Source organism: Desmodus rotundus, chromosome 8 (assembly GCF_022682495.2).
Source record: "Desmodus rotundus isolate HL8 chromosome 8, HLdesRot8A.1, whole genome shotgun sequence".
NCBI lineage: Eukaryota > Metazoa > Chordata > Mammalia > Chiroptera > Phyllostomidae > Desmodus > Desmodus rotundus.
Window position 1 is genome coordinate 53,002,852 of NC_071394.1, and position 23,071 is coordinate 53,025,922.

A 23,071-nucleotide genomic window follows, 5' to 3' on the forward strand; every position below is an offset into this window, starting at 1 on the left:
TCTTCTATTCCATCAGCATGGAATGTCTTTATTTTTATTTATGTCTTTTACATTTTTTATCAGTATTTTTTAGTTTTCAGAGTACAGGTCTTTCATCTCCTTGGTTAAGTTTATTCCTGGGTATTTTATTCTTTTTGATTCAATTTTAAATGGGATTGGTTTCTTAATTTATTTTTTTGATAGTTTGTCATTGGAGTATAGATTTTTGAATATCGATTTTTGTATCCTTCAGCTTTTCTGAATTTGTTGATTATTTTTAATATGTTTAGTGGAGTCTTTAAGATTTTCTATATGTAATATGTCAACTGCTAATAGAGACATTTTTACTTCTACCTTTCTGATTTGGATGCCTTTTCTTTTCCTGGATCAACTGCTGTGGCTGGGACTTCCAGTGTAAAAGTGGTTAGAGTGGGTATCCTTGTCCTGTTCCCAGTCTTAGAGGAAACACTTTCAACTTTTTACCATTGAATATGATGCTAGTGTGGGCTTGTCATATATGGTTTTTATTATGTTGAAGTATGTTCCCTCTCTTCCCGCTTAATTGAGACTTCCTATCATAAGTAGATGCTGAATTTTGTCAAACACTTTTTCCACATCTGTTGATACGATCATGGTTTTTTATCCTTCATTTTGTTTATGTGGTGTGTCTCACGTAAATTGATTTGCAGATACTATACCAACCTTGCCTCCCTGGGATAAATCCCACTTGATCATGGTGTCTGGTCTTTTTAATGTACTGCTGAATTTGGTTCACTATTGTTTTCTTGAGGATTTTTGCATCTATGTTCATCAGTGATATTTCCATGTAAATTTTTTTTCTTGTATTTTTGGTATCTTCTTGTCTGGTATGTTTGGTATTTTCTTACCTGGTTTTGGTATCATGGTAATTCTGGCTTCGTAAAGTGAGTTTTGATGTGTTCCCTCTGTTATTTTTTGAAATAGTTTGATAATGATCGCCATTCATTTTTCTTTAAATGTTTGGTAGAATTCACCAGAGAAGCCAGCATTTCCTGGACTTTTGTTTGTTGGGATGTTTTTTGATTACTGATTCACTCTCCTTACTAGTTAATTGGCCTATTCAGATTATCTGTTTCTTCCTGACTCATTCTTATTAGGTTGTTTGTTTCTAGGTATTCATACATTTCTTCCAAATTGTCCAATTTGTTAGTGTATAATTGTTTATAGTAGTCTTATGTTCCTTTGTATTTTTGTGGTATAAGGATACCTTCTTGAATACAGGGTAGTTAAATGAAAGCCTGCCTAAATTCTGATCTTTAGGGCTTAGGCCTTTCCTCCCAATTTGGCTTCCAGAATATGGTCTTCTAGGAATATACTCTCAGGTAGGATATCGGAATTGTTGTAACAAGTCTAAGAGAAAATAAAGATATTGTCATCACTGCCAAGCCAGATCAATTTACGGCAATGACCATGAGCAGTGAGCCCTGCCCACTGCACAGTGCTGCTAGTCAGTTCCTTAATATGTACCAACAGCAAAGGGATTCTGAGGAAGGGGATTCTAAAGGGGCAGACAGGGAAAAAAAACACGTGAAGCAAAGACTATTCAGTGAGATGGAAATGTGAAAAGCAAAAAAACTTCAGAAAGATGAGAGAAGAGAGTGTATTCTTGAAACAAGACTTGCTACTAAAAAGAAACATCACAGGACAAAAGAGAATTTTGAGGAATTAAGCATAGGCATCAGAAATTAAAAATGAAATGGGTTTGGAAGATAATACTCAGGAACTCTTACAAAGAATAGAGGAGAAAAGACAAAACAGAAAACAGTAGAGAAAGATGAGGAAACTTGGATCAATCTACAAGGTGGAATACCAGCGCCTGTACCCCAGAGGGAAGATGAAAGAATTTCCCACAAAGGAAGGCCTTGCGTTTCCAGGTGGAAGAGGGCCATTGAGTGTCCAGGACAGTGTATGAAAACACCTCCACATTTCTCGAAAATTTAGAACCCTGGGGTTTCACCATTAGAAAAAATCCTGAAAAATTTCTGTAGGAGAAACCCCGATTAAAAGGATCAAGAAATTGGGTTGCTTTTATCTTTGCAGCAGCAAAGTGGACGCTGTCAAATTTTCTTCACAATTAAGGAGAGAAGATTCCCAACATGGAGTTCTGAATCTGGCTGGATTGTCAATTATGTGGGAAAGTCGAATAAATGTTTCAGATGTGCCGAAGGAATATATTTTCTGTGCATTTCTCCCCAAGAAGCTCCTGGAGGAGGTACTTCACTAAAATAAAGCAGTCAGCCAAAAAGAGGATGATGTTGGATGTGGGAAGATGGCCTGAACATACAAAAGTGGATGAGTCTCCCAGAGGGTATTGAAGCGAAACCCGAGGGCAGCAGTCACAACACTCCAGAGTGAGAGCTGTCACCACAGAGAGGGAGCTGACAGACTTCTTGATATTTGGATGTCTTGAGGAGATTTAATTAATTTGAGAGAATTTGATGACAAACAATGGTAGGCACATTGAAAAGAGCAAAGAAAGGAAAAGCATTGGTAGTACATGACTTGGATCACCTGTGAAAAATGATTGCATTGTCATAATGATAGGAATATATTGAACATCTGTCTAGCCAAATAGAAAGCACTGTTGAAAAGGTGGTGGGACAGGAGATGTGTGTATGCCAGCCTGTGTGCATGTGTACGGATGTGCGGGTCTGGGAACGTGTGTGCGCATAAAGCAGTGATGGTGGCAGGAGAAAGCGAATTCCTCTTCCCATCAAGAATGCCCCACGCTAAGAACACAGGAAATAGCAGTACGAGCATCATTTCATGAATGAAACACATTACACTTCTATGAGAAAATGTACGTGTTTGAGTGCTGTTCTCAAATTGGGGGAGTTGTGAAGTTAACAGCTATTATAAAATTAACATGTTTATTTTTCAAGAATGACTTTGCAATGAAAGTAAATTTTGTTACATGTGTTGGTCTTGATGTTAAGAATTTTTCTTCAACCACCACACGCTTGTTTCAGGTGAGCACCGTTTTGAATGGTATGTTAGATCAGAGCTTCAGGGATCGGGCCAGTCAGAAACATCAAGGACTAAAACTTGTGACTGTAATTCTGCAAAACTGGAAAAAGTGTGATTTGTGGTGGGCCAGTGATTCTGCTCCTGAGAGTAAAGTGGCAGTGCTGACCTTACTGGCAAAACTTTTGCAGGTAATTTGAGAAACATTAAAAATACTATTATGTTTGTTGTTTTGGACTCTGTAACTTGTATCTTTAAAAATTTGATGGAAGTTTGATAAAAATGTTTTCACCGGACAGTTGGTGATTATCTTGTATTTTATACTTTTTCTGTTATTTTACTTCATTATCATTCATGCTCATTATCATTTCCTGTATAACACTTTGTCTTTGTAGTGTGCCTTTACATGCATTGTCTCATCAGATAATTTTAAAGTATTTTTGAACAAGAATTGCTGAAGTGTTGTTGAAGCCCAGGAACAAATTTATAGGTTATTTCTGAAATTTAAAAATTTTAACTGTGTTAAAGGAAATTAGAGACATGATACAGAAATGAATCATTTTTTATTTCCCCTCCTTTAGATTGATTCATCTGTATCTTTTAATACAAATCACAGTGCATTCCCTGAGGTCTTTACAACATACACTAGTATTCTTGCTGATTCGAAGTTGGGTCTACATTTAAAGGTAAGTCTTAAAAAGATTTTTTTTCAGATTATGTTTTTCATTATTTTTCCATTTTTCATTTTTGCTTATTTGTGCTGTTTACTGTTTCTTATAATGAAAAATTTCAAATATTCAAAGACAGAGGGGCTAGCACAATAAACCCCCATGTACTACTTATTACGCAACCTTGATAGCCATCCGTCTGTGGGCTTGTTTGTTCCAACCGTGCAGTCACTCTTACCCACCAATGAAGGAAACCCCTGGCGTCATGTTATCTGATCTGCACATACTTTATTTAGTATGTCTCTCCAAAAAGATAAGTAAAACCACAATGAGATTACCAAACTTAGAAGAAATCACATTTGTCTTTGCATGTAGATTATTTAAATTGGCTTTTTTGCAAATTGCTGTATTAATGAATAAATGATAGACTTTAAACTATTAATCATTTTTCTATTAATAAGTAATATAAAATATCTTGGTAATTTTTAGGGTGAAGACATAATATTTTCATTTTTAAAGTTCTTTGATAATTAGACTTTACACTGAAATAAAATGTAGCCTAATGAAAACCATCGTTTTACTGGACCATGAAGATTTTCTTTAGAATGTTCGCTCTCTGATTAATCAAGTTTCTCCTTTCTCAGTAGGAGAGATCTACAAACTTACCTGCCACATAAGGGAGATAGGAAATAACACCTAGTTTCTTTGAAGCTTGGTATGAAGTTCTGAGTTAGTTCTGCAAGGAATATTTGTAAATTACTCCATAGGTTATTGATGATGTTCTTTCCACTCAAAACTTACCTGGTTTATTTCTACTAGAGTCTATATTTCGAGGAGAAATAACATAGAGAATTATACAGTGTCCTTTGTATTTACGTGTAGATAGCCCTGAGTTGGCTCCCTTCCCTCTAGAGAAGAGCTATGATACACGTTCAGGGTTTTTTAAGTGTAATCTAGAAGGTATTCTGAAGTGTTTTATTGAATCTACTAGTGTTTTATTTGCAAAGTCTTTAGAAGCAGTAATTTTATTTATCCCATAGGATCTATAAGCCACAACTAGAGTAATTTCATATGTCTGCTTTGCTCCACAGGGTCAAGCTATAATTCTGCTTCCATTCTTCACCAATCTTACTGGAGGCAGTCTTGACGACCTTAAGCATGTTCTTGAAAAGCTCATTGTTTCTAATTTTCCTATGAAGTCAGAAGAGTTTCACCCGGGAACTCTGCAGTACAATAATTATGTGGACTGCATGAAAAAGGTAACAAGTAAATTTAAAATGTGTTTTTTTCTGTCACATTTTGTGATGAAGATAAGTAAGTGAAACATTCAGAATAAGATGAAGGTTATAACTTTAAGCATTCAGCCCTGACTGATGTGGCACAGTTGGTTGGGTGTTGTTCTGTAAAGCAAAGAGTCACCAGTTGTGTTCGCGGTCAGTGCACACCCCTGGGTTGTGGGTTAGGTCCCTGGTCAGGACGCATACAAGAGACAAATGACCGATGTTTTTCTCTCACATCGATGTTTCTCTCACTCCCTTTTCCTTCTCTAAAAATAAATAAGTAAAATCTTAAAATAAAAGAATTCACTGGTAATTCATTTTGAAAGCTGGGTAACACTGGAAGCAGATACATATCTAAATCCTTTAGAATTCACTTTTCTCTAATTTTAAATTATGAAGTATTTTATGCATGAAGATATTGTGAATTATTTTATATGTAATGGATACTTAAAGAACAATACCAAAAAGAGGTAAGAAATAGATTATTATCAGTATGTTTCATTTTCTAAAATTTGAGTACTGGTTATTTGAGAAATATTCAGTGATTATTACCCATATTATTTAATATACAGCAGAAGGTACCTGAAATACCAGTAAACAAAATGGTAGATTATTTCTCTCTTCTGTACAATTCTAGACTGACTATTTAGGGTAGCTTCTCAGTCAACAGGGACCCAGTCTCCTTTTACTTTGTTCTTTGTTATTCTTCATATATAGCTTCTATTTTGTCCAGAACGGCTGCTCCAGCAATTCCTATCTTGTTCCCTTGTATCCAACAAGAAGTAGAGAAGTGTGGTAGAGAACACATTGCTTCCTTTTAAGTGCTTAATTCCAAACCTGCACATATCAATTCTGATACCCAATTTGCCATATACATCTGTAAGCAAGGCTGTGAATGTTGTTGTTAGAGCAAATGTATACTCAACTAAAACTTGGGTCAAGAAAAACTAAGACAATGACCATTGCAGGGTGAGTAGTGGTCTATCATACTCACGATGGACTGAGCCCTGGACCAATATCTGAATGCTTAAAAATAATGAAGACAGTCTTTGTTTTCAAAGGGCTTATAGTAAAACAAAGAAGAAACAAACAAAAAAAACAGATGATTAAAACACACTTTACTAAATGCTAGGATAGAGGTAAACATAGGTGTGGCAGATTACACAGTATTTTCCAAAGATGGCTGTACCAGTGTATCCCCTTCCACATGTTTTTCTTATTGTGTGGCTTTTCCATTGAAAGACAAAGTCTGATTTTCCTCCTGTTGGGGATGGGTTGTCCTTAAAGAGTCAATAAAAAGAATGCAGAGGAAGTAATGCTGCATGGCTTCCAATACTAGTTATAAAGGCTTACAGCTTCCTCCTGACTCTGTCTGTTTCCTGGGACTCTTATTTGTGGGACCCGGTCACGTGGAAAGACCAGTGTACAGACCCTGCCCAAATATACAGATTCTCTCTTCCCCATTCTTTTTATGTAATTTTTCCAACATACAGGAAAAATGGAAGAAAAGTAAAACAAGCATTCATATTACCATCTCCGGTATTGAACAGTTAATATTCTGTTATATTTCCTTTGTTTTGGTGCGTGTGTGTGTATGTTTGTGTGTTTTGACTGAAATATTTGCAACTTAGTTTCAGACATGATACTTGTTCCTAAGTACTTCATTACGCATGTCCTACAGATAAGCCACAATATTGTTATCATACCCAGGCAAGTGAACACTTCTCTAATATCATGCGTTATGTAGTCCACATTCACATTTCTTTGGGTACCCCCATGTTTCACTGGTTTTTCAAACCAGGAGCTATAATTGCACTGAATAGTCATGTCTCGCATACCTTTTAATCTAGAACTTTACAGTCTCTTTTATTTTTTCATGATATTTAATTTTTGGAAGAAACCAGAGTAATACTCTTGGATGTTATCCCATATTTGTCTGATTATTTCCTTGGAGTGTTCTTTTTTTTTAAGATTTTTATTTATTTATTTTTAGAGAGAGGGGAAGGGAGAGAGAAATAAGTAGAGAAACATCAGTGTGTTCTTGCCTCTCATGTGCCCCCTACTGGGTACCTGGTCCACAACCCAGGCATGTGCCCTGACTGGGAATGGAACCATCAACGCTTTGGTTTGCAGGCTGGCACTTAATCCACTGAGCCACACCAGCCAGGGCTTCCTTGGAGTGTTCTTTAACTTGTCCCTAATCTTCTGTATTTCCTCTAAACTGCAGTGAGGCTTAAAGCTTGGTCATGAGATTCAGGCTAATTTTTTTGGCAACAATAGCACATCAGGAGGCAAATAGTGCCACTGTCCCATTGTTAGTGACCTCAAGTCTTGTGGCCTGGTTAAGGTGGTAACTGTCTCATTTCTCTACTGAACAAAAGATAAAATTGTGTCATTTCTCTACTGAACAAAAGATAAAATTGAATATATCTCCTAGAAAGTAGAACAAACAGGCATTGAGATGGAAATTGGGAGTAAAAGTGAAAATGCTACAGGAGAGCCTAGACATCTGTACAAGTAAGAGGGTGTTGAAGGCACCCATTTCCGGAATAAAAGACCCCACAGAGTCTCATTTGGGATGGTGAAGGAAAGTGACCTTAGTGAGACCTGTAATTATAGAATTTCAGAACCTGGTAATGAAGAGGAAATTCTAAAAGGTGTTAGGAGGGAAAAATATCTGCAAAACTTTAAAAACTAAAGCTCAAATACTTAACAAAATTGTTATATGCCAGACATTTATTACATCTGCATAATGACTAACATAATAGTATTTCTTAATTCTCTATGAAATTATGTTATAATATTTTTTATTTAGAACTGTTAAATACAAAACAAAAATGAAAATCCAACAAAATTATCATTATCAACATTATTGGTTTTTTTTTTTTTTTTCCAGTTTTTGGATGCATTGAAATTATCTCAAAGTCCTGTATTGTTGCAGTTGATGACTGAAGTTCTTTGTCGAGAACAACAACACATTATGGAAGATTTATTTCAATCCACTTTCAAAAATATTGCCAGAAAGTAAGTCATTCTAGTCTGGGATGCCAGGAACCATATACATTATGTTTCTATGGGAAATTTATCTTCTGTATTCCAAAAATTAGTTGAGTGACAATTGAACTCAACTGTTATAACTAAATTTTATTTTGTATTTTGTAAGGAAAAAAAGATTTTTATTTTGAAAGTTTTAAACACATTCAAATTTGAAGGTAAAACTGTAAATGAATCTCCAGATTAAACGAGCGTCAGCATTTTCCAGCTCCGTCACCCCTTTTTGGCATGGCTTCTTTATTTAGCGTGTTTTTGAGGCTCATTCGTGATGTAGCATGATTCAATAATTTGTTCCTTTTTATTGGCATTAAAAAATCATAATTAACCAACTGTAGAACATTCCACACAACTACAGAAGAATATTCTTTCTGAGAGTATATGGACCATTGTTCAGGACACACTATGTGGTAGGCCGTTAAAGAAGTCCTAATAAATTTAAAATATTAAAATCTTACAAAGTATATTCTCTAAGCACATAAAGTTAGATTATAAATGAACAACAAAATGAAAGTTGGAAATCCAAAAATATTTCTAATTACTGAACTAATTAAATACCCAAATTATGATGAAAAACTCAGCAAAGTTTTTCTGAGGGGATTACAGGGAACATGCCTCAACATAATAAAGGCTATATGTGACAAACACACACCTAACATCACACTCACTGGGGAGGAACTAAAAGTGTTCCCCTTAAAATCAGGAACAAGACAGGATTGTCCGCTTTCACTGTGAGGGAGTTCCTGCCAAGATGGCAGAACAGGTAAATTCTGCCTGCCCCCTCCAGTGACCACAAGAAAATTACCACTAAATTATAGAATAATCATCATTGAAAACCACCTGAAGACTAAACAGAATTTCTATCACTAAGGATATAAAGAAGAAGCCACGGTTAGATTGGTAGGAGGGCAGGAGATGCGGAACAGGTGGGTACCCCATGGTGTGGTGGTTAAGAAACAGGAGGGATATCTCTGCTGTGGAGATTCCCCCTGAGGAGTGAGGGGTTCCAACCCCACACTGGGCTCCCCAACCCAGGGCATCAGTGCTGAGGAGTCCCTATAATATCTGGCTGTGAAAACTAGCAGGGGTTGTATTTGAGAAATACGAAGGACTGTGGGAGACTGAGACATAGGCCTCAAGGGGACCATGCAGAGACTTATTTGTCACAAATTCACTCTAAGCTGCCTTGCAAGAGCAGTAGCTCAAAAAGTGCCAGGAGTCTATGGGGAGGAACTAAATTGACTAACTTCAGGGTGAGGGCTGGAGGGTTAGGTGTAGGAGTAGCTTTCTGTGGGGACTAAAGCAGGGGCACCAAATTAGAAAAATTAAAACTGTCCTTATTTGCAGATGACATGATATAGGTTTCCCTGTATAGAGAACCCTAAAATTATACCAAAGAACTATTAGAACTGATAAATGAATTTGGTAAAGCAGGAAGATACAAAATTAATATTTAGAAATAGGGTACATTTTTGTATGTCAGTAATAAACCATAAGAAAGGGAATCTAAGAAAAGAATCACATTTACAATTGCATCAAAAAAATAAAATGCCATGTAACTTCTTTTGGTGTTATATTTGCATTCTCTTAGCAATATATAAGAATGCCTATTTCATCACAGTCTTGACAATAGAGTATATTGTCATATATTTATATTTTTCCCAATTTTTTATTTTAGAAAGGATTTGTCAGTGTTACTTTAATTTGTATCTCTTTTGTTATGAGTGAAATAGAGCAAATATTTAACATTCGTTTGCATTTATATTTCAGTAAACCATCTGTTGCCCCTGCTTTTATAAAGATTTTATTTTTTTGTTTGTTTATTTGTTTATTGGTAGAGAGGAGGTAGAGAGGGAGAGGAAAACATTGACTGGTTACCTCTCGTATTCCCCCAACCAGGGACTTGGCCCACAACCCAGGCATGTACCCTGACCAGGAATCAAACCAGCAACCTTTTGCTCTGCGGGAGATGCTCAACCAACTGAGCCGTGTCAGTCAGGGCTGTTGACCCATTTTTTAAATCAGATTTTTTAGCTGTATGGTTTGGATGTTTTAGGGTTGTGCATTTCTATGGTGCTCAGTATAGGAAGCCCCTCAAGAGAATTTAAATCTGAGACAGTGACCGAATGAATATTACAAAAGCCCATGTTGCTCCTAGTAGTGCCCTGCAACCTTAAAATTTTATGACAGAATTGCCTTCTGAATCTAATGTTTTTGACCTAATTCATGTCTAACTTCTGAGCGTTGGGATTTTAAAAGTGGAAAGGATTTTCATGTTTGTTAAGTCCTTACCTTTTAACCTGTAGTCTTAATTGTATACATTGATAGATAAAGCCTTGTAGTGATCGTTGGAATATCTTGCTTCCAACAATTGAAAAAACTGAATATAGGAAATATATGGGAATAGGAAATAGGAATGGTACTTCATTACTAGAATTTTTAAATCATAATTCATGAGTTTTAGCTTCTGTGAATGTGATCATCTTTAGGCCTTAGACTCTCCCAAAGCCTTCTAGATGTTCTCTAAAGAAGACCAGATTTGAAAGTAAATGAAAAAAATTCTTCCTAATGCCTAAATTTGTCATGAAGATTTCTGGGTATGAGTAAAATAATATGGTTTATCTACCCATGCTTTTTTATTTCATGGTTTTTATGTGCGTAACATCTTTAAAGTTGTTCTTTCAATTAATGATCTTTGGTATTTACTTTGTTATATAGTAGGCATTTATAAAGTGTGTGTTCAAAGGATAAATGTTTATATAATTTTCTTTTTTTCTTAGGAGTTCATGTGCCACACAAGTTAGCCTTCTGGAAAGCGTATACAAAATGTTCAGGAGGGATGACCTACCTTCAAGTACCACCCGCCAGGCATTTGTGGACCGCTCTCTTCTCCCTCTGCTGTTGCACTGTGGCCTGGATGCCTTGAGAGAATTTTTTAGCAAAGTTGTGGTGGATGCCATTGACGTGTTGAAGTCCAGATTCATAAAGGTATCATGTATCTATTATTAATTAAATGTTAATAAGAATTGACAGATCTCCTTGATCACTCATTAGAGTCTGCCATGTGGGAGCTTCTGGTCAAGATGATGGCGAAGGTAAATGTGGCCCTCTCTTCCTTGCAAAACCACATCAAAATTACAACTAAACCACGGAATAACACATTGAGAACTGCCTCAACTCTGGCTGAACTGAAGCCCTATATAACTAAAGGCATACAGAATAAACCTCCTTGAGGCTGGTAGGCGGGGTGGAGATGCAGAACTGGCAGGTCCCACATCCACACATGTCAGTTAAATGCCAGGAGGGATACCTCGGCTGTGGCGCTCGCCTCTGAGGAGCAGGGCTGCTCTTGCTTCAGAAAATCCATTCCTTGCCTCTTCCAACTTCTGGAGGCTTTCAGCAGTCCTTGGCTTGTGGCTGCATCACTCACTCCCATCTCTGCTTATGTGGTCACCTTGCCTCCTCCTCTTTTGTCTAATCTCTCTCTCTGCCTCCATCTTACAAATATGTAATTGGATTTAGGGCCCACTGGATAACTACTTATGTCAGGGTCCTTTCCTTCATTTCATCTGTATAATCCTTTTTTGTCATATAACGTATAATTCACAGGTTCTAGGGATTAGAACATGGATATCTTTTAGGGGCTGTTATTCAGTTTAACACTATTCACCTGCCCAAATGTTTCCACTTGTAAACTAGGTTTATGTTGCCCTAACCTCCCTAAAGTCTAAACTCATTACAGCATCAACTTTTAAGTGCCAAATCTCATTTAAATATTATCAGTTTAAAGTCCAAAGTTGTATCATATAAATCAAGTATAGGTGGGATTCTGTGTATGATCCCTTTGGGGGCAAAATTCTGTCTATCTGTAGACCTGTGAACTAGAAAACAATTTGCTTCCATAACACAGTGGTGGAACCAGCATAGAATAACAGTTATAGATACTCTTATTCCAAAAACAGAAAGTGGACATGTGAAAGGAGTTAGTGTTCCAAAGCAATCTCAAAATTCAGCCAGCCAAATTCTATTAGGTTTCAAGACCAGAAATAATGCTCCAGAGCAATAAGCCTGAAGCTTTGTCCTCGGGACCAAAAGGCGCCATCCTTAGAGTTATTCTTTCTTCCTGAAGGTAGCATATGTTTGCAGCTGAGTAGTTTTATCAATGTGTTTCTTGCCTGTAGAATTTTGGGAGTACAGTAGCCTTTTTTCATTTCATCCGGTGGTATTTCCTCCAGTATAACTTTCTCAAAAACCGTATGCCTGTCTTACATGTGTCTGCAGATTTACTCCATTAGACAAGAGTCATCACCAATGTTTGTGGAATGATTTCATTTCTCTTTCTGGTCTCTGAATCACATGCTTAATTTTTTCATCACCAGTCAAAGATTGTCCTTAGTCTTCTCTCCAGAGCACAGTTTCCTCAGAGTGAATCTTCTAATGTGAGCATCTTTTACAGTGTGGATACACAGAGAATTTCCCAGGTTATCAAGTTCTGGTTCTTTTTGCTTAACAGTTTTTACCTCACTGTATCTTTTTTTTTTTTTTTTTAACAATGGGGTAAAGATAGTTTATTCAACAAATGGTGTTGGGAAATCTGGACAGATACGTATAAATAATGAAATTAGACCACCTGTTTATACCATACATGAGAATAAACTCCAGATGGATTAAACACTTTGTTTATCAATAGTTTCTTTTTATTGTTAAGTCATATTCTATTGTATGGATGAACCACAGTTTGGTTTTTTAAATTATTTTATTGTTGTTCAAGTATAGTTGTCTGATTTATCCCCCAACCACTTCCCCCCTACCCCAGCCACCCCCACCTCCCTCCCCTAATTCCACTCCCCATTGGTTTTGTCCATTTGTCCTTCTCAGTGTATCTCTTATACCTCACATTTTATTCGAAGCATCAAAGAAGAAACCAGAGAGCACCTTCAGCAAATTTGTTTGTAAGCATTCTCAGCTAAATATGCAATTGCATAGTTTATAAGTTCCGCTTTCTGCATAACTGTAGACTAATATTCAACGAAGTTTTCTGTCACTATGTAACAAAGATCTTTTCCTTCAGTTTGCAAAAATAATGTTTTGTATTTCCTTTTGAGACCTTACAGCAACTACTTAATGTCCCTATTTCTATGAAAGCTATGTTTATCATGATCGAGATATTCTCTAAGACAATATTGGCTTTCTTGCCCATACTCTTCACTTCCTTTTGAGCCCTTACTACCAATGCCTTTAATGTCACTTTTTCTACCAACAACCTCTACAAGGCAATCTAGGCTTTTTATGTCATATATTTTATCCTGTACCCATCATCCAATTCCAAGGCCCCTTTCATATTTTGGGCATTTGTTATAGCAGTCCCCAACTCTTGGTACCAAAATCTGTTTTAGTTTCATGAATCTGCTATAACAAATTACCAAAAATATGGTGGCTTAGAACAACAGAAATTTATTCTCTCATAGTTTTGGAGGCCAGAAGGTCAAGATCAGTTTCACTGAGCCGAAATCAAGGTGTTGCAAGGGCCACACTTGCCCCACAGCTCTGAGTATTCATTCCTTGCCTCTCCAGCTTCTGGTGGCTGGTGGCATTTCTTGGCTTGTGACTGCGTCACACCAGTCTCTGCCTTTGTTCTCACATTGCCTTTTCCTGTCTGTCTGATCTCCCTCTTTATCCCTCTTACTACATGTGGTGTTTTTAGGGTCCATGTGAACAATCTAGAATGTTTCCCCATCTTAAGATCCTTAACGTAATCACACTTGCAAAGCTCCTTTTTTTGCCTTATGAAGTTATTTCCACAGAATCCGGGGATTGAAGTTTGGATAACTTCTGGGGATGGGAGGCATCATTTAGTGTCTGCAGAATACTGTTGGAAATAGTGTAAATACCCAATGGCAGATTCTTAAAATAGACTTCAATATACATAGTTGAAATTTTTATTTTTTAAGAATTGAATTTTCACCTGCTATTATTATACCTTCAATAAGATTTTATGCAAAAGTTGTATACCCATGCTCTAAGCACACTATTTGGGCATTTCCTGCTGTACCGAATATAACACATTAATATTTAAGCTGGGCTGTCTCATATTGAAGTGATTTATCATCTTTGCTAAAATTACTTTTTTCAATTTTTAAAGTATATTTTGTTGATTATGCTGTTACAGTTGTTCCAGTTTTCCCCTTTGTTCCCCTCTGCCCAGTTCCCCCCTTCCCTCCAGAAATTCTCCCTTAGTTCGTTTCCATGGGTTGTGCATGTAAGTTCTTTGGCTTCTCTGTTGCCTATACTGTTACCATCATCCCCCCTATCTATTTGTACCTACCCAATTATGCTTCTAAATTCTGTGCCCTTTCCCTCATTATCCCCCTTCCCCTTCCAAGCTGATAACCCTCCATATAACCTCCATATCTATGATTCTATTCCTGTTCTAGTTGTTTGCTTAGTTTGTTTTTTAGATTCAGTTGTTGATGTTTGTGAGTTTGTTGTCATTTTAATATTCCTAGTTTTGATCTTCTTTTTCCTAAATAAGTCCCATTAACATTTCATATAATGAGGGCTTGGTGATGATGAACTCCTTTAGCTTTATCTTGTCTGGGAAGCATTTTGTCTGTCCTTCAATTCTAAATGATAGTTTTGCCAGATGGAGTAATCTTGGTTGTAGGTCCTTTCTTTTTGTCACTTTGTATAGTTCTTGCCAGTTCCTTCTAGCCTGCAAAGTTTCTTTTGAGGAAGCAGCTGACAGTCTTATGGGAACTCCTTTGTAAGTAACTGTCTCCTTTTCTCTTGCTGCTTTTAAGATTCTCTATTTGTCTTTAACCTTTGGCATGTTAATTTTGATGTGTCTTTGTGTGGATCTCTGGATTCATCTTGTTTGGCACTCTGTGCTTCCTGAACTTGTATGTTTATTTCCTTTGCCAAATTAGGGAAGTTTCATTATTTTTTCAAATAAGTTTTCAATTTCTTGCTCTTCTCCTATGATTTGGATGTTGGCCCTTTGGACATGTCCCAGAGTCTTATTCTCTCCTCGTTTTTTAAAATTCTTGTTTCTTCATTTTGTTCTGGTTTTAAGTTTATTTCTTCCTTATGTTCCAAATCATTGATTTGAATCCTGGCTTCTCTTCCTTCACTGTTGGTTCACTGTGGATTTTTCTTTATTTCCCTTAGTAGAGCCTTCATTTCTTCTCTTATGCTTTTGCTGTATTCAGTGAGATCTTAGAGCATTCTGACCATCAATGTTTTGAACTCTGCGTCTCATAGGCTGGCTACTGCATCACTTAAGTTCTTTTTCTGGGGTTCTGTTCTGTTTCTTCATTTGGGCCATATATCCTTGTCTCCTGATTTTGGCAGCCTCCCTGTGTCTGTGTGCTAGGTAGAGCTGCTTTGGTTCTGTTTTAGCGCACCTGTTAAGTCATATGGAGCAGAACCTTGGGTATTTGCCAGCCAGGGCAACCTGGCTCTGTGTGGGGGGAGGGGGCGGGGGATAGAAGAGGGGACAGTGCTGTTGCTGGCTGACTTCTGGGTACTTGCCTGGCCTTCGCCTCATTTCTAGTCATTTCACCCATTTCTCGTAGGGACTGGCTCCCCTTCACCTTCTGTCCTGGTTGTGGTTCCCAGGGTGGATGGGTTTGCCTACGTACAGGCAGTTTCTTTCACCGTCCCAACCCCCACTGGGTTTGTAGCCAGAAGTTGTGCAGCTTTATTTTTCCAGATGCTGAAGCCCTGGGCTGCACAGTCTGGCCTGGGGCTGGGCTCGCTCACCTGCTGCTGCCACCTTGTGGCCTCTCCACCTCTCTGCCCCTGGCTCACCTCCCCAGCTGCTTCTACCCTCCGAGCCTGTCTCTGTCCCTCCTACCCATCTGGATGAATATAGCTTCTTTAAATCCTTGGGTGTTGGACTTCTTTACAGTTCTGGGTGTTTTCCATTTTTAAGTTAGTTGTGTTCCCTCTTATGGTTGTGCAGTGAGGCAAGGTGTGTCTCCCTATGCCTCCATCATGTAAAATTACTTTCTATGTAAAGGTCATTGAGTAATAAATTTAATATAGTCTATAGAGTATTTTTAATGTTTGATAATATCAAAGATAATGTATTTGTTACCTTTTCTTAGCTAAATGAATCTACCTTTGATACTCAAATCACCAAGAAGATGGGCTATTATAAAATGCTAGAGGTGATGTATTCTCGTCTTCCAAAAGATGATGTTCACTCTAAGGAATCCAGAATTAATCAAGTTTTCCATGGCTCCAGTATTACAGAAGGAAATGAACTTACAAAGACACTTATTAAGTAAGGTTTTAATTGATTTTATGTTGTATTTGCTATCATATTTTGATACATATATTTTTATGCAAATATAATGTGAATAAATGTTTGAATACTGAATTTTATAGTTTTCTTGTTTTTATTCTTGTACAAAAACTACTTTAAATGCACTTTAGTTTGTTATTGAGTAACATTTTATCCTATACTTCTCTTTTATAAAGAACAAAAAAAAATTTTACTCTTTTTCTTACCATTTTCCCCCTCAATAGTTTTCTATGTATTTTAGTGGTGTGGTCTACAGTAACAAGAAATTTGGTGTATTTTATTATTTTCTGACTATTCATTTGAAATTAAAGGAATGTTAAAATATTTTTAGGCAGGCATTCTATAAGACACAAAGTAATCAAATACATTTTCTCTAAAACCAGCCTTCTAACGAAGTTCCTGAGAGGGAACACAGACATTGATTGAACACAGACATTGATTGGCATGTCCATTTTGTATATCCAAAACACATGTATCATTACTTTCCTCATGCCCTAATCCTTACTTTACCTCCTCAGTCAATGACAGGCCCATCACTCATTTCATAAACCAGACTCAAGAGTCGTAGTTTATTTTTCCTTTATCTTCATCTCTCTAACCTCCAGCCACACCCTGTCAGTCACCAGTGGATTTTTATCTCTTCAGTATTCCTGAAACCAGTGCCCTTATTTCATTCTCCTTTCTACAGCCTTGTAGTGTCTGCTGTTCTTTGATGAACTACTGCCGTAGTCTCCTTCATAGTTATTTTCCTTGTTCCTAGGATTGTCTCTCTCAGTTCTGATTGCTAAACTTCCCTGCCTAAAGACCTTCAAAGGAACCTTATCTTCAGTCATAGGGTTGACAAACTTTTTTTGCAAAGGCCCTGATAGTAACTATTTTTTGCTTTGCTGGCCATCTGGTCGCAGTTGCAAGTATAATGGCATGGCTGTGTTCCAATAAAACTGTTTTCAAAAATAGATGGTCACCAGGGAATGGTTTGGTGACCCTAACCTATAGGAAGAATCCAAGCTCCTTATTATGGCATGTGAGCTCTCCCGGGATGCACCTCTTTCCACCTGCTGCTGTTTCTTACTTTATCCTCTGAACACACCAGGCAGCTTCTCCCTTTTTATTAGTGACACTCTTTCTCTGCTTATAATGCCTGTGTACATTTTCCTAAGGATAATTTGTAATTTGAAACTCAGATATTTCTTCTTGAAACTTTTCTTTCTTGGCTTCTTGGGATGGACTACTTACTGTATTCTTACTTGCATTTCTTACCTTACTGTGCTTGTTACTATCTCTGTGCTTACTGCAGTGTGGTGAAGTCCACAGACATGGCCTTCACCCTGAGATGTGCGTGGGATACAGTGACTTGCTAAGTCTTCTATTCCTAGTGACTAGTACTATGTTGGGCACAAACCTGACACTCAGAAAAGGCTAACCTGAATTGAAGTCATGTTGTCTGGCATTGTTGCACTTGAGCAACCACCTCCCTGTCACGTGAGTTAATTGTTAACTTGGCTCTACTCTGCAGACTTTGCTATGATGCGTTTACAGAGAACATGGCTGGTGAGAATCAGTTGCTAGAGAGGAGAAGACTTTACCATTGTGCTGCATACAACTGTGCCATTTCGGTTATCTGCTGTGTCTTCAATGAATTAAAATTTTACCAGGGTTTTCTGTTTACTGAAAAACCAGAAAAGGTAAGCCTTTCCTGAGCTGTTCAATATTGCTGTCGTTATAGGATTTCAAAAGGTAGATTACATCAATCAAAGTAATATCATAATTTGCACCTTCTTATAATACCGTATATGAAGTTTTTTTAGTTCCTTATATATAAAGCTGAAGTGCTTCTCCATGAGTTATTAATTTTGTAGTCATATCAGTAGTAAGGATCTTTACCATTCATATATTTTTATGATTCTTTGAATTCACAGAACTTGCTTATCTTTGAAAATCTGATAGACTTGAAACGCTGTTATACATTTCCTGTAGAAGTTGAGGTGAGTGAGATTTTTAATGGTTTTTTCTAAATTAAAATACTTACCAAGTACTTTTACAGAAAAATATGTTTTATACGGAACACATTAAATTGCCAATACTCTGATCTGCTTGGAACTATAAAAACTCATGGTACAAGTGGTTCAACCTGAGTACATCTTTAAGCAACTATAATGAAATTCATCAAACTTATGTTTTCCCTTTCTTGACTTATAAATAAAAGGTAGTGCCGATAAAAAAAATTGTTAGGACGTATCCCAGAAGTTGTTTTCTGAGTAAATTGCTCTGGTCAATGAAATTGAGATCCATCTGGATACAGAATTATGACCCTGTGGCCCTATCTGGGTTATTTGGCAGGATAATGTGGGTGCCATGAGAAGTCATGGGGATAATTGCAAAACTTGCTCTGGCAAATGTGAGGAGCTTGATTTTAGCAAAGCTAGGTTTGATGTAATGCCCTAAGCAGTTGGTAGAAAGGTAGCAGCTGCAGTCCTTCTCGGCCCTTTGGAAAGTGAAGTTGGACAGAGTGCCAGAGTCATACACCATGTCCTACCGAGCAGAGCTGAGCCGGGAGCTGTCACTGGCATATCTCTGCGCAGCTGATAACGTCGACCAGGTCTTAGTGGCTCACGGGTTCCCGTAAATGGTGGCTTCCTGCTGTGCCCCCTTTTGGAACAAGACTGGGAACCTTTTTTTCTAGATATATGTTCAGAGAACTAATAAAAAAATAATAGCACTAGTTGATTAAGCATTCAGACACTTGCTGTATTACTTCTAAGCTTTACAGTGGCACTGTAGGTGCTATGATATATCATAACCATATAGTTGAGGAAACTGAGGCTCACAGGTCAAGTACAAACTAATGGTAATCCAGGCATGTGGTGATAAGAGCTTAGCAAACACTGTGGCATACTCACCTGTCTTTCTTTGTGGATACTTTTGAATACTTATAAATTTGATAAAAGTTTTATTTTAAAATTAATTAATTATTTTTTCCAGATTGCTTCTAAGTAGAAAACAGGGGGCCATGATTCTAAGAAGTTTTAAATTGTGTATTTGTTTTGCCTAATAGGTTCCTATGGAAAGAAAGAAAAAGTACATAGAAATTAGGAAAGAAGCCAGGGGAGCAGCAAATGGGGACTCAGGTAGGATGTTTGCAAAATGATGGGAAAGATTCTAGTGCTTGGTATTTGTTACATAATAGAAAATACCTTAAATACCCCAAAACATTGAAATTCAGTTTGAAAATTTTTAAAGTGGTGAATGGAATTGTATCCTGAAATAAATGCAGTCAGCCAAACTTTAACTGCATAGAAAGATTTCTGAGTGGCCTCAGGGGACTCGGGTATTGTACACTCTGTTTGAAAGTCCAAGATTGGCTTGGTGTTTATTTGTTTGCATATGGATTCTTTAATTAGATACATTTAGAAATTCTGTGAAAAATAACAAATCCCATCCTGCCACACCTCTCATTAGCTCCCACCTCTCTGCCTGTGCCTGTAAGCACGGGGCTCACCTTTGCCTCCATTTTCGTGTGTCTTCCCTCAGCCTGAAATCATCTTGGCCCGAGATACCAGCATGGATTATTACATTTTGTTTAATGCCAACTCCTGAAGAAAGTTCAAGTTCTCCCTCGCCTCCCTATTTAAAATTAACCCTCTCTTCCCTCCACATACTCTTTGTTTTAATTTTCTGCTTAATTTTTCTGTATAGCTTTGTTTTCTTGATAAAATTTGGACCAGTTTTCTTAATTTCTTACATATTTAGGATTAGTTATTATTTAGCAGTATCCTTTCCCACATTTATGCTACACTTCATGGGCAAAATGTACATCATCAAAATTTTAAATGAGAAGAAATTCTATTGATATCATATCTAAAAATTGGATCTAGTTTCACTTGATTTCTTTGTCTATGACAGTGGAGAATAACTGGTCAATAATGAGAAAAGCAAAAGGGGTCTTTTCCCCATTTTCTTTTTGCTTTGTTAATTTGGGTAATGAGTTGAGAATCCCAGGATTGATGAAAAGCTTAGTTGACAGTATCCTTTAATTTTAATATTATTTGAGCTTAGAGAAATGCATTTCTAACTATATTTGAGTAAGTGTATTTCTTTTTACTTATATTTCAGGTGGTCCTCATTATATATCTTCCTTATCATACTTGGCAGACAGTAGCCTGAGTGAGGAAATGAGTCAGTTTGACTTCTCAACTGGAGTTCAGAGCTATTCATACAGTTTCCAAGACCCTAAATCTACCTCTGGCTATTTTCAAAGACAGGTGATCACATTTCATGTATTAAAGTATATTAGCATTTGCAAAGGAAGAAAGGCATTGTGTTTTATAGGAAGCCCGTTGTTGTCTGTAGTGGTCCTCAGGAAATAGTATTAGTTTGGAGAATTTTCCAAGATCTAAGGCCCAGCCTCTCTTTCTGTACTCTGTACTCAGCAATCTAATTTCATCAGCAGAGTAAAAGAACTCTGTCTCCAAGGGCTCACTCACACTAGCCAGTCTCCCTGAGATTAATGTATGAAATTAAAACTGCATTTAAGGGGCCCCAATGAGAGGGATAATGTTAAGTCAGAGTCGCTCAAGAAACCAGATGGACACAGTGAGCTAGGGAGCAGGGTTTATTAGTGGGGAACAAGAGGGCAAGAGGAGCCAACCAAGGAAGGCTGGAGAGCCAACCAAGTGAGGTTAGGATTCGCTCGGTTGTTCTTAGAGCAGGGTTTTTAAGTGTAAAAACCCGTGAAGGGTAATTGGTTGGGGTGTCAGAGTCTGATTGGCTAGAGCTGGTTGCTGGCCATTTCTGCTGACCATTGTTCTTGATACATCTTGTCAGGCTCAAGTTACAGCTGCATCCTAGTATGCCGGATAGGCCAACCCCAGACCCCAGTCTTAGCCAGGCATCTGTTTGGCCTGGGTACCCTACCCAGTTTCCCAGGCAGGCATTTTCCCAGGCTGTAGTTTCCCACGGTACAGTTTTCCCGCCCGGTGATTTTCCATTCCTCCTAGACCTCCCTAGGTCTGTCAGGTAACTGCCATGAAGACTCAGATGCGTGTGCTGATGTGCTGTTACCATCTCTCTCTATGGAGAGATTGAAGAAGCATTTCAAATATGTGATATTACCAAACAAAGATAACTGAATGTGTCAGTTTTCACCAGTGATAGCTTAATTCTTATCATCTATGGCATCCTGTCTGCATCCTAATAGGAACTCATTCTTCAACATTCCTTTCTGACAGTTTTAGCCACCTTTGAAATTATCTGTTTTGATGTTGTAGGTGGGTAGGACTAGTTTCCTTGTGTGTGCTCTTTTTCCATCTTTCTTATTAGTCTTTATTTTGTAAAGTGACATGCTTTTTTTTGAGGTTTGGAACAATTTCGAACATAGACAAGTGTTGTAACCCAGGGACATTGCTCAGGATTTGCCTGTTGTCTCATAACATCCTTTGTAGCAGAGGGATCCAGTCCGGGACCAGGAGATACACCCAGCTGCCACAACCCTGTAGTATGCCTGTAGTACAGTGATCCTGGGTTAGTGTCTGTCTGATGCTGTCTCAGGAGTAGACTGAGAATTTTCAAAAGAATATGAGTCTCTAGTTTTAGATCTATCCAGTCCTGGTGAGGAGCATGTTGAAACACAATGATTCTGAGTAAAAACATTGTTGAATAGATCTGAGGGTAGGCAAATATCATGATTAACTCCTTTGACACCTTACCAGGTATGTGGAAATAGAACATTAAGATTGCTGTGTTTGATTTGATGGCCGATGAATATGTTGTTTTTTCTTGTCACATGTAACGCTGATTTATGTATAAAATTCTCTTTTTCCATGTCCTGCTGTGCTAAAATATGATACTACTTTGTATCATTTCTAAACCCTCAATTTATAGAAATTATCCATTGCCTTTGGGAGGAAGTAGACCATGGGCACAATGGTTCTGAGAGGAATGTATTTCCAAATACTGCTGATCATCTTGGAATGTGACGCTCTGGCATAGTTCCTGCTACCAGGGCAGACAGAATTAGAAAATTTACCTACAGCCATTTTTAGTCCTCTTCCTAGTCAGTCCTGCAAGCAGTTTGTTAGCCCCACGCTGTCTAAAAACTTCCTCTTAGATTTCTCAAGTCTGTATTTCCTGGAAGTTACCTGTGCTGGAAAATACCCAGGTCAGTTGTTCAGCCTCTGTGTGTGTGCGTGTGTGTGTGTGAAATTTACTAAATGTGTCAGACCTCAGTTCGTCATTACACTTATAAAATGATTATCACTGCTCTGTTTTCCCAGAGAATTTTAGGGTCAAGAATAGTTTAAAAGTTTTGTTCTACTGATTAAAATTTCGAGGCTAATTAAGGACACTACAAAGATTTTCAGAGAAAAACTGTTTTCAGTTTATCAAGGAAAAAAGTAGGTAAAATTTATCTTATAATTGTACTTTTATAGTTTCACTTTCTCCATAAAGTGGCAACTAAGAATCATGGGACTATTGCTGTCAAGGTGTTGAGGGTTCTGGGGACTCCAAGACACACACCTTTGTAAAAATGTTGGTGTTGGCACAAAGCAGCACGTTATGTGTTTCTGTATGCTGTGTGTGACCCCAAGGGAGTGACCACGCAGACAAAGGTTAGAGGGGAAATAGAACGTAAGGAAGACATAATGAGGTCCTGTTTATTTTTTAGTTGCTTAATAAGAAAACATACCAAGCACACTTGATATTATTATCTAATTAGCATTGTTACTTAAGTGTGTATTTCATGATATTGTAGCCAAAATCAGAATATTATGTTTTAACAGTGT

General features: G+C 37.5%; 1 protein-coding gene across 5 annotated transcripts in view; it reads left to right on the forward strand.

Moving 5' to 3' along the window:
- The window catches only part of PRKDC (protein kinase, DNA-activated, catalytic subunit), a 202,964-nt gene that overhangs the window by 90,996 nt on the left and 88,897 nt on the right, over positions 1 to 23,071 (forward strand). For all 5 annotated transcript variants that reach the window (XM_053929460.1, XM_024578234.4, XM_045186077.2 and 2 more), the window contains 10 exons: positions 2,988 to 3,173; positions 3,564 to 3,668; positions 4,742 to 4,909; positions 7,827 to 7,954; positions 10,762 to 10,969; positions 16,090 to 16,268; positions 17,806 to 17,974; positions 18,209 to 18,274; positions 19,345 to 19,417; positions 20,403 to 20,551. In XM_053929460.1, coding sequence (XP_053785435.1) covers positions 2,988 to 3,173; positions 3,564 to 3,668; positions 4,742 to 4,909; positions 7,827 to 7,954; positions 10,762 to 10,969; positions 16,090 to 16,268; positions 17,806 to 17,974; positions 18,209 to 18,274; positions 19,345 to 19,417; positions 20,403 to 20,551 — 1,431 coding nt within the window. The remainder of the gene's footprint in view (positions 1 to 2,987; positions 3,174 to 3,563; positions 3,669 to 4,741; positions 4,910 to 7,826; positions 7,955 to 10,761; positions 10,970 to 16,089; positions 16,269 to 17,805; positions 17,975 to 18,208; positions 18,275 to 19,344; positions 19,418 to 20,402; positions 20,552 to 23,071) is intronic.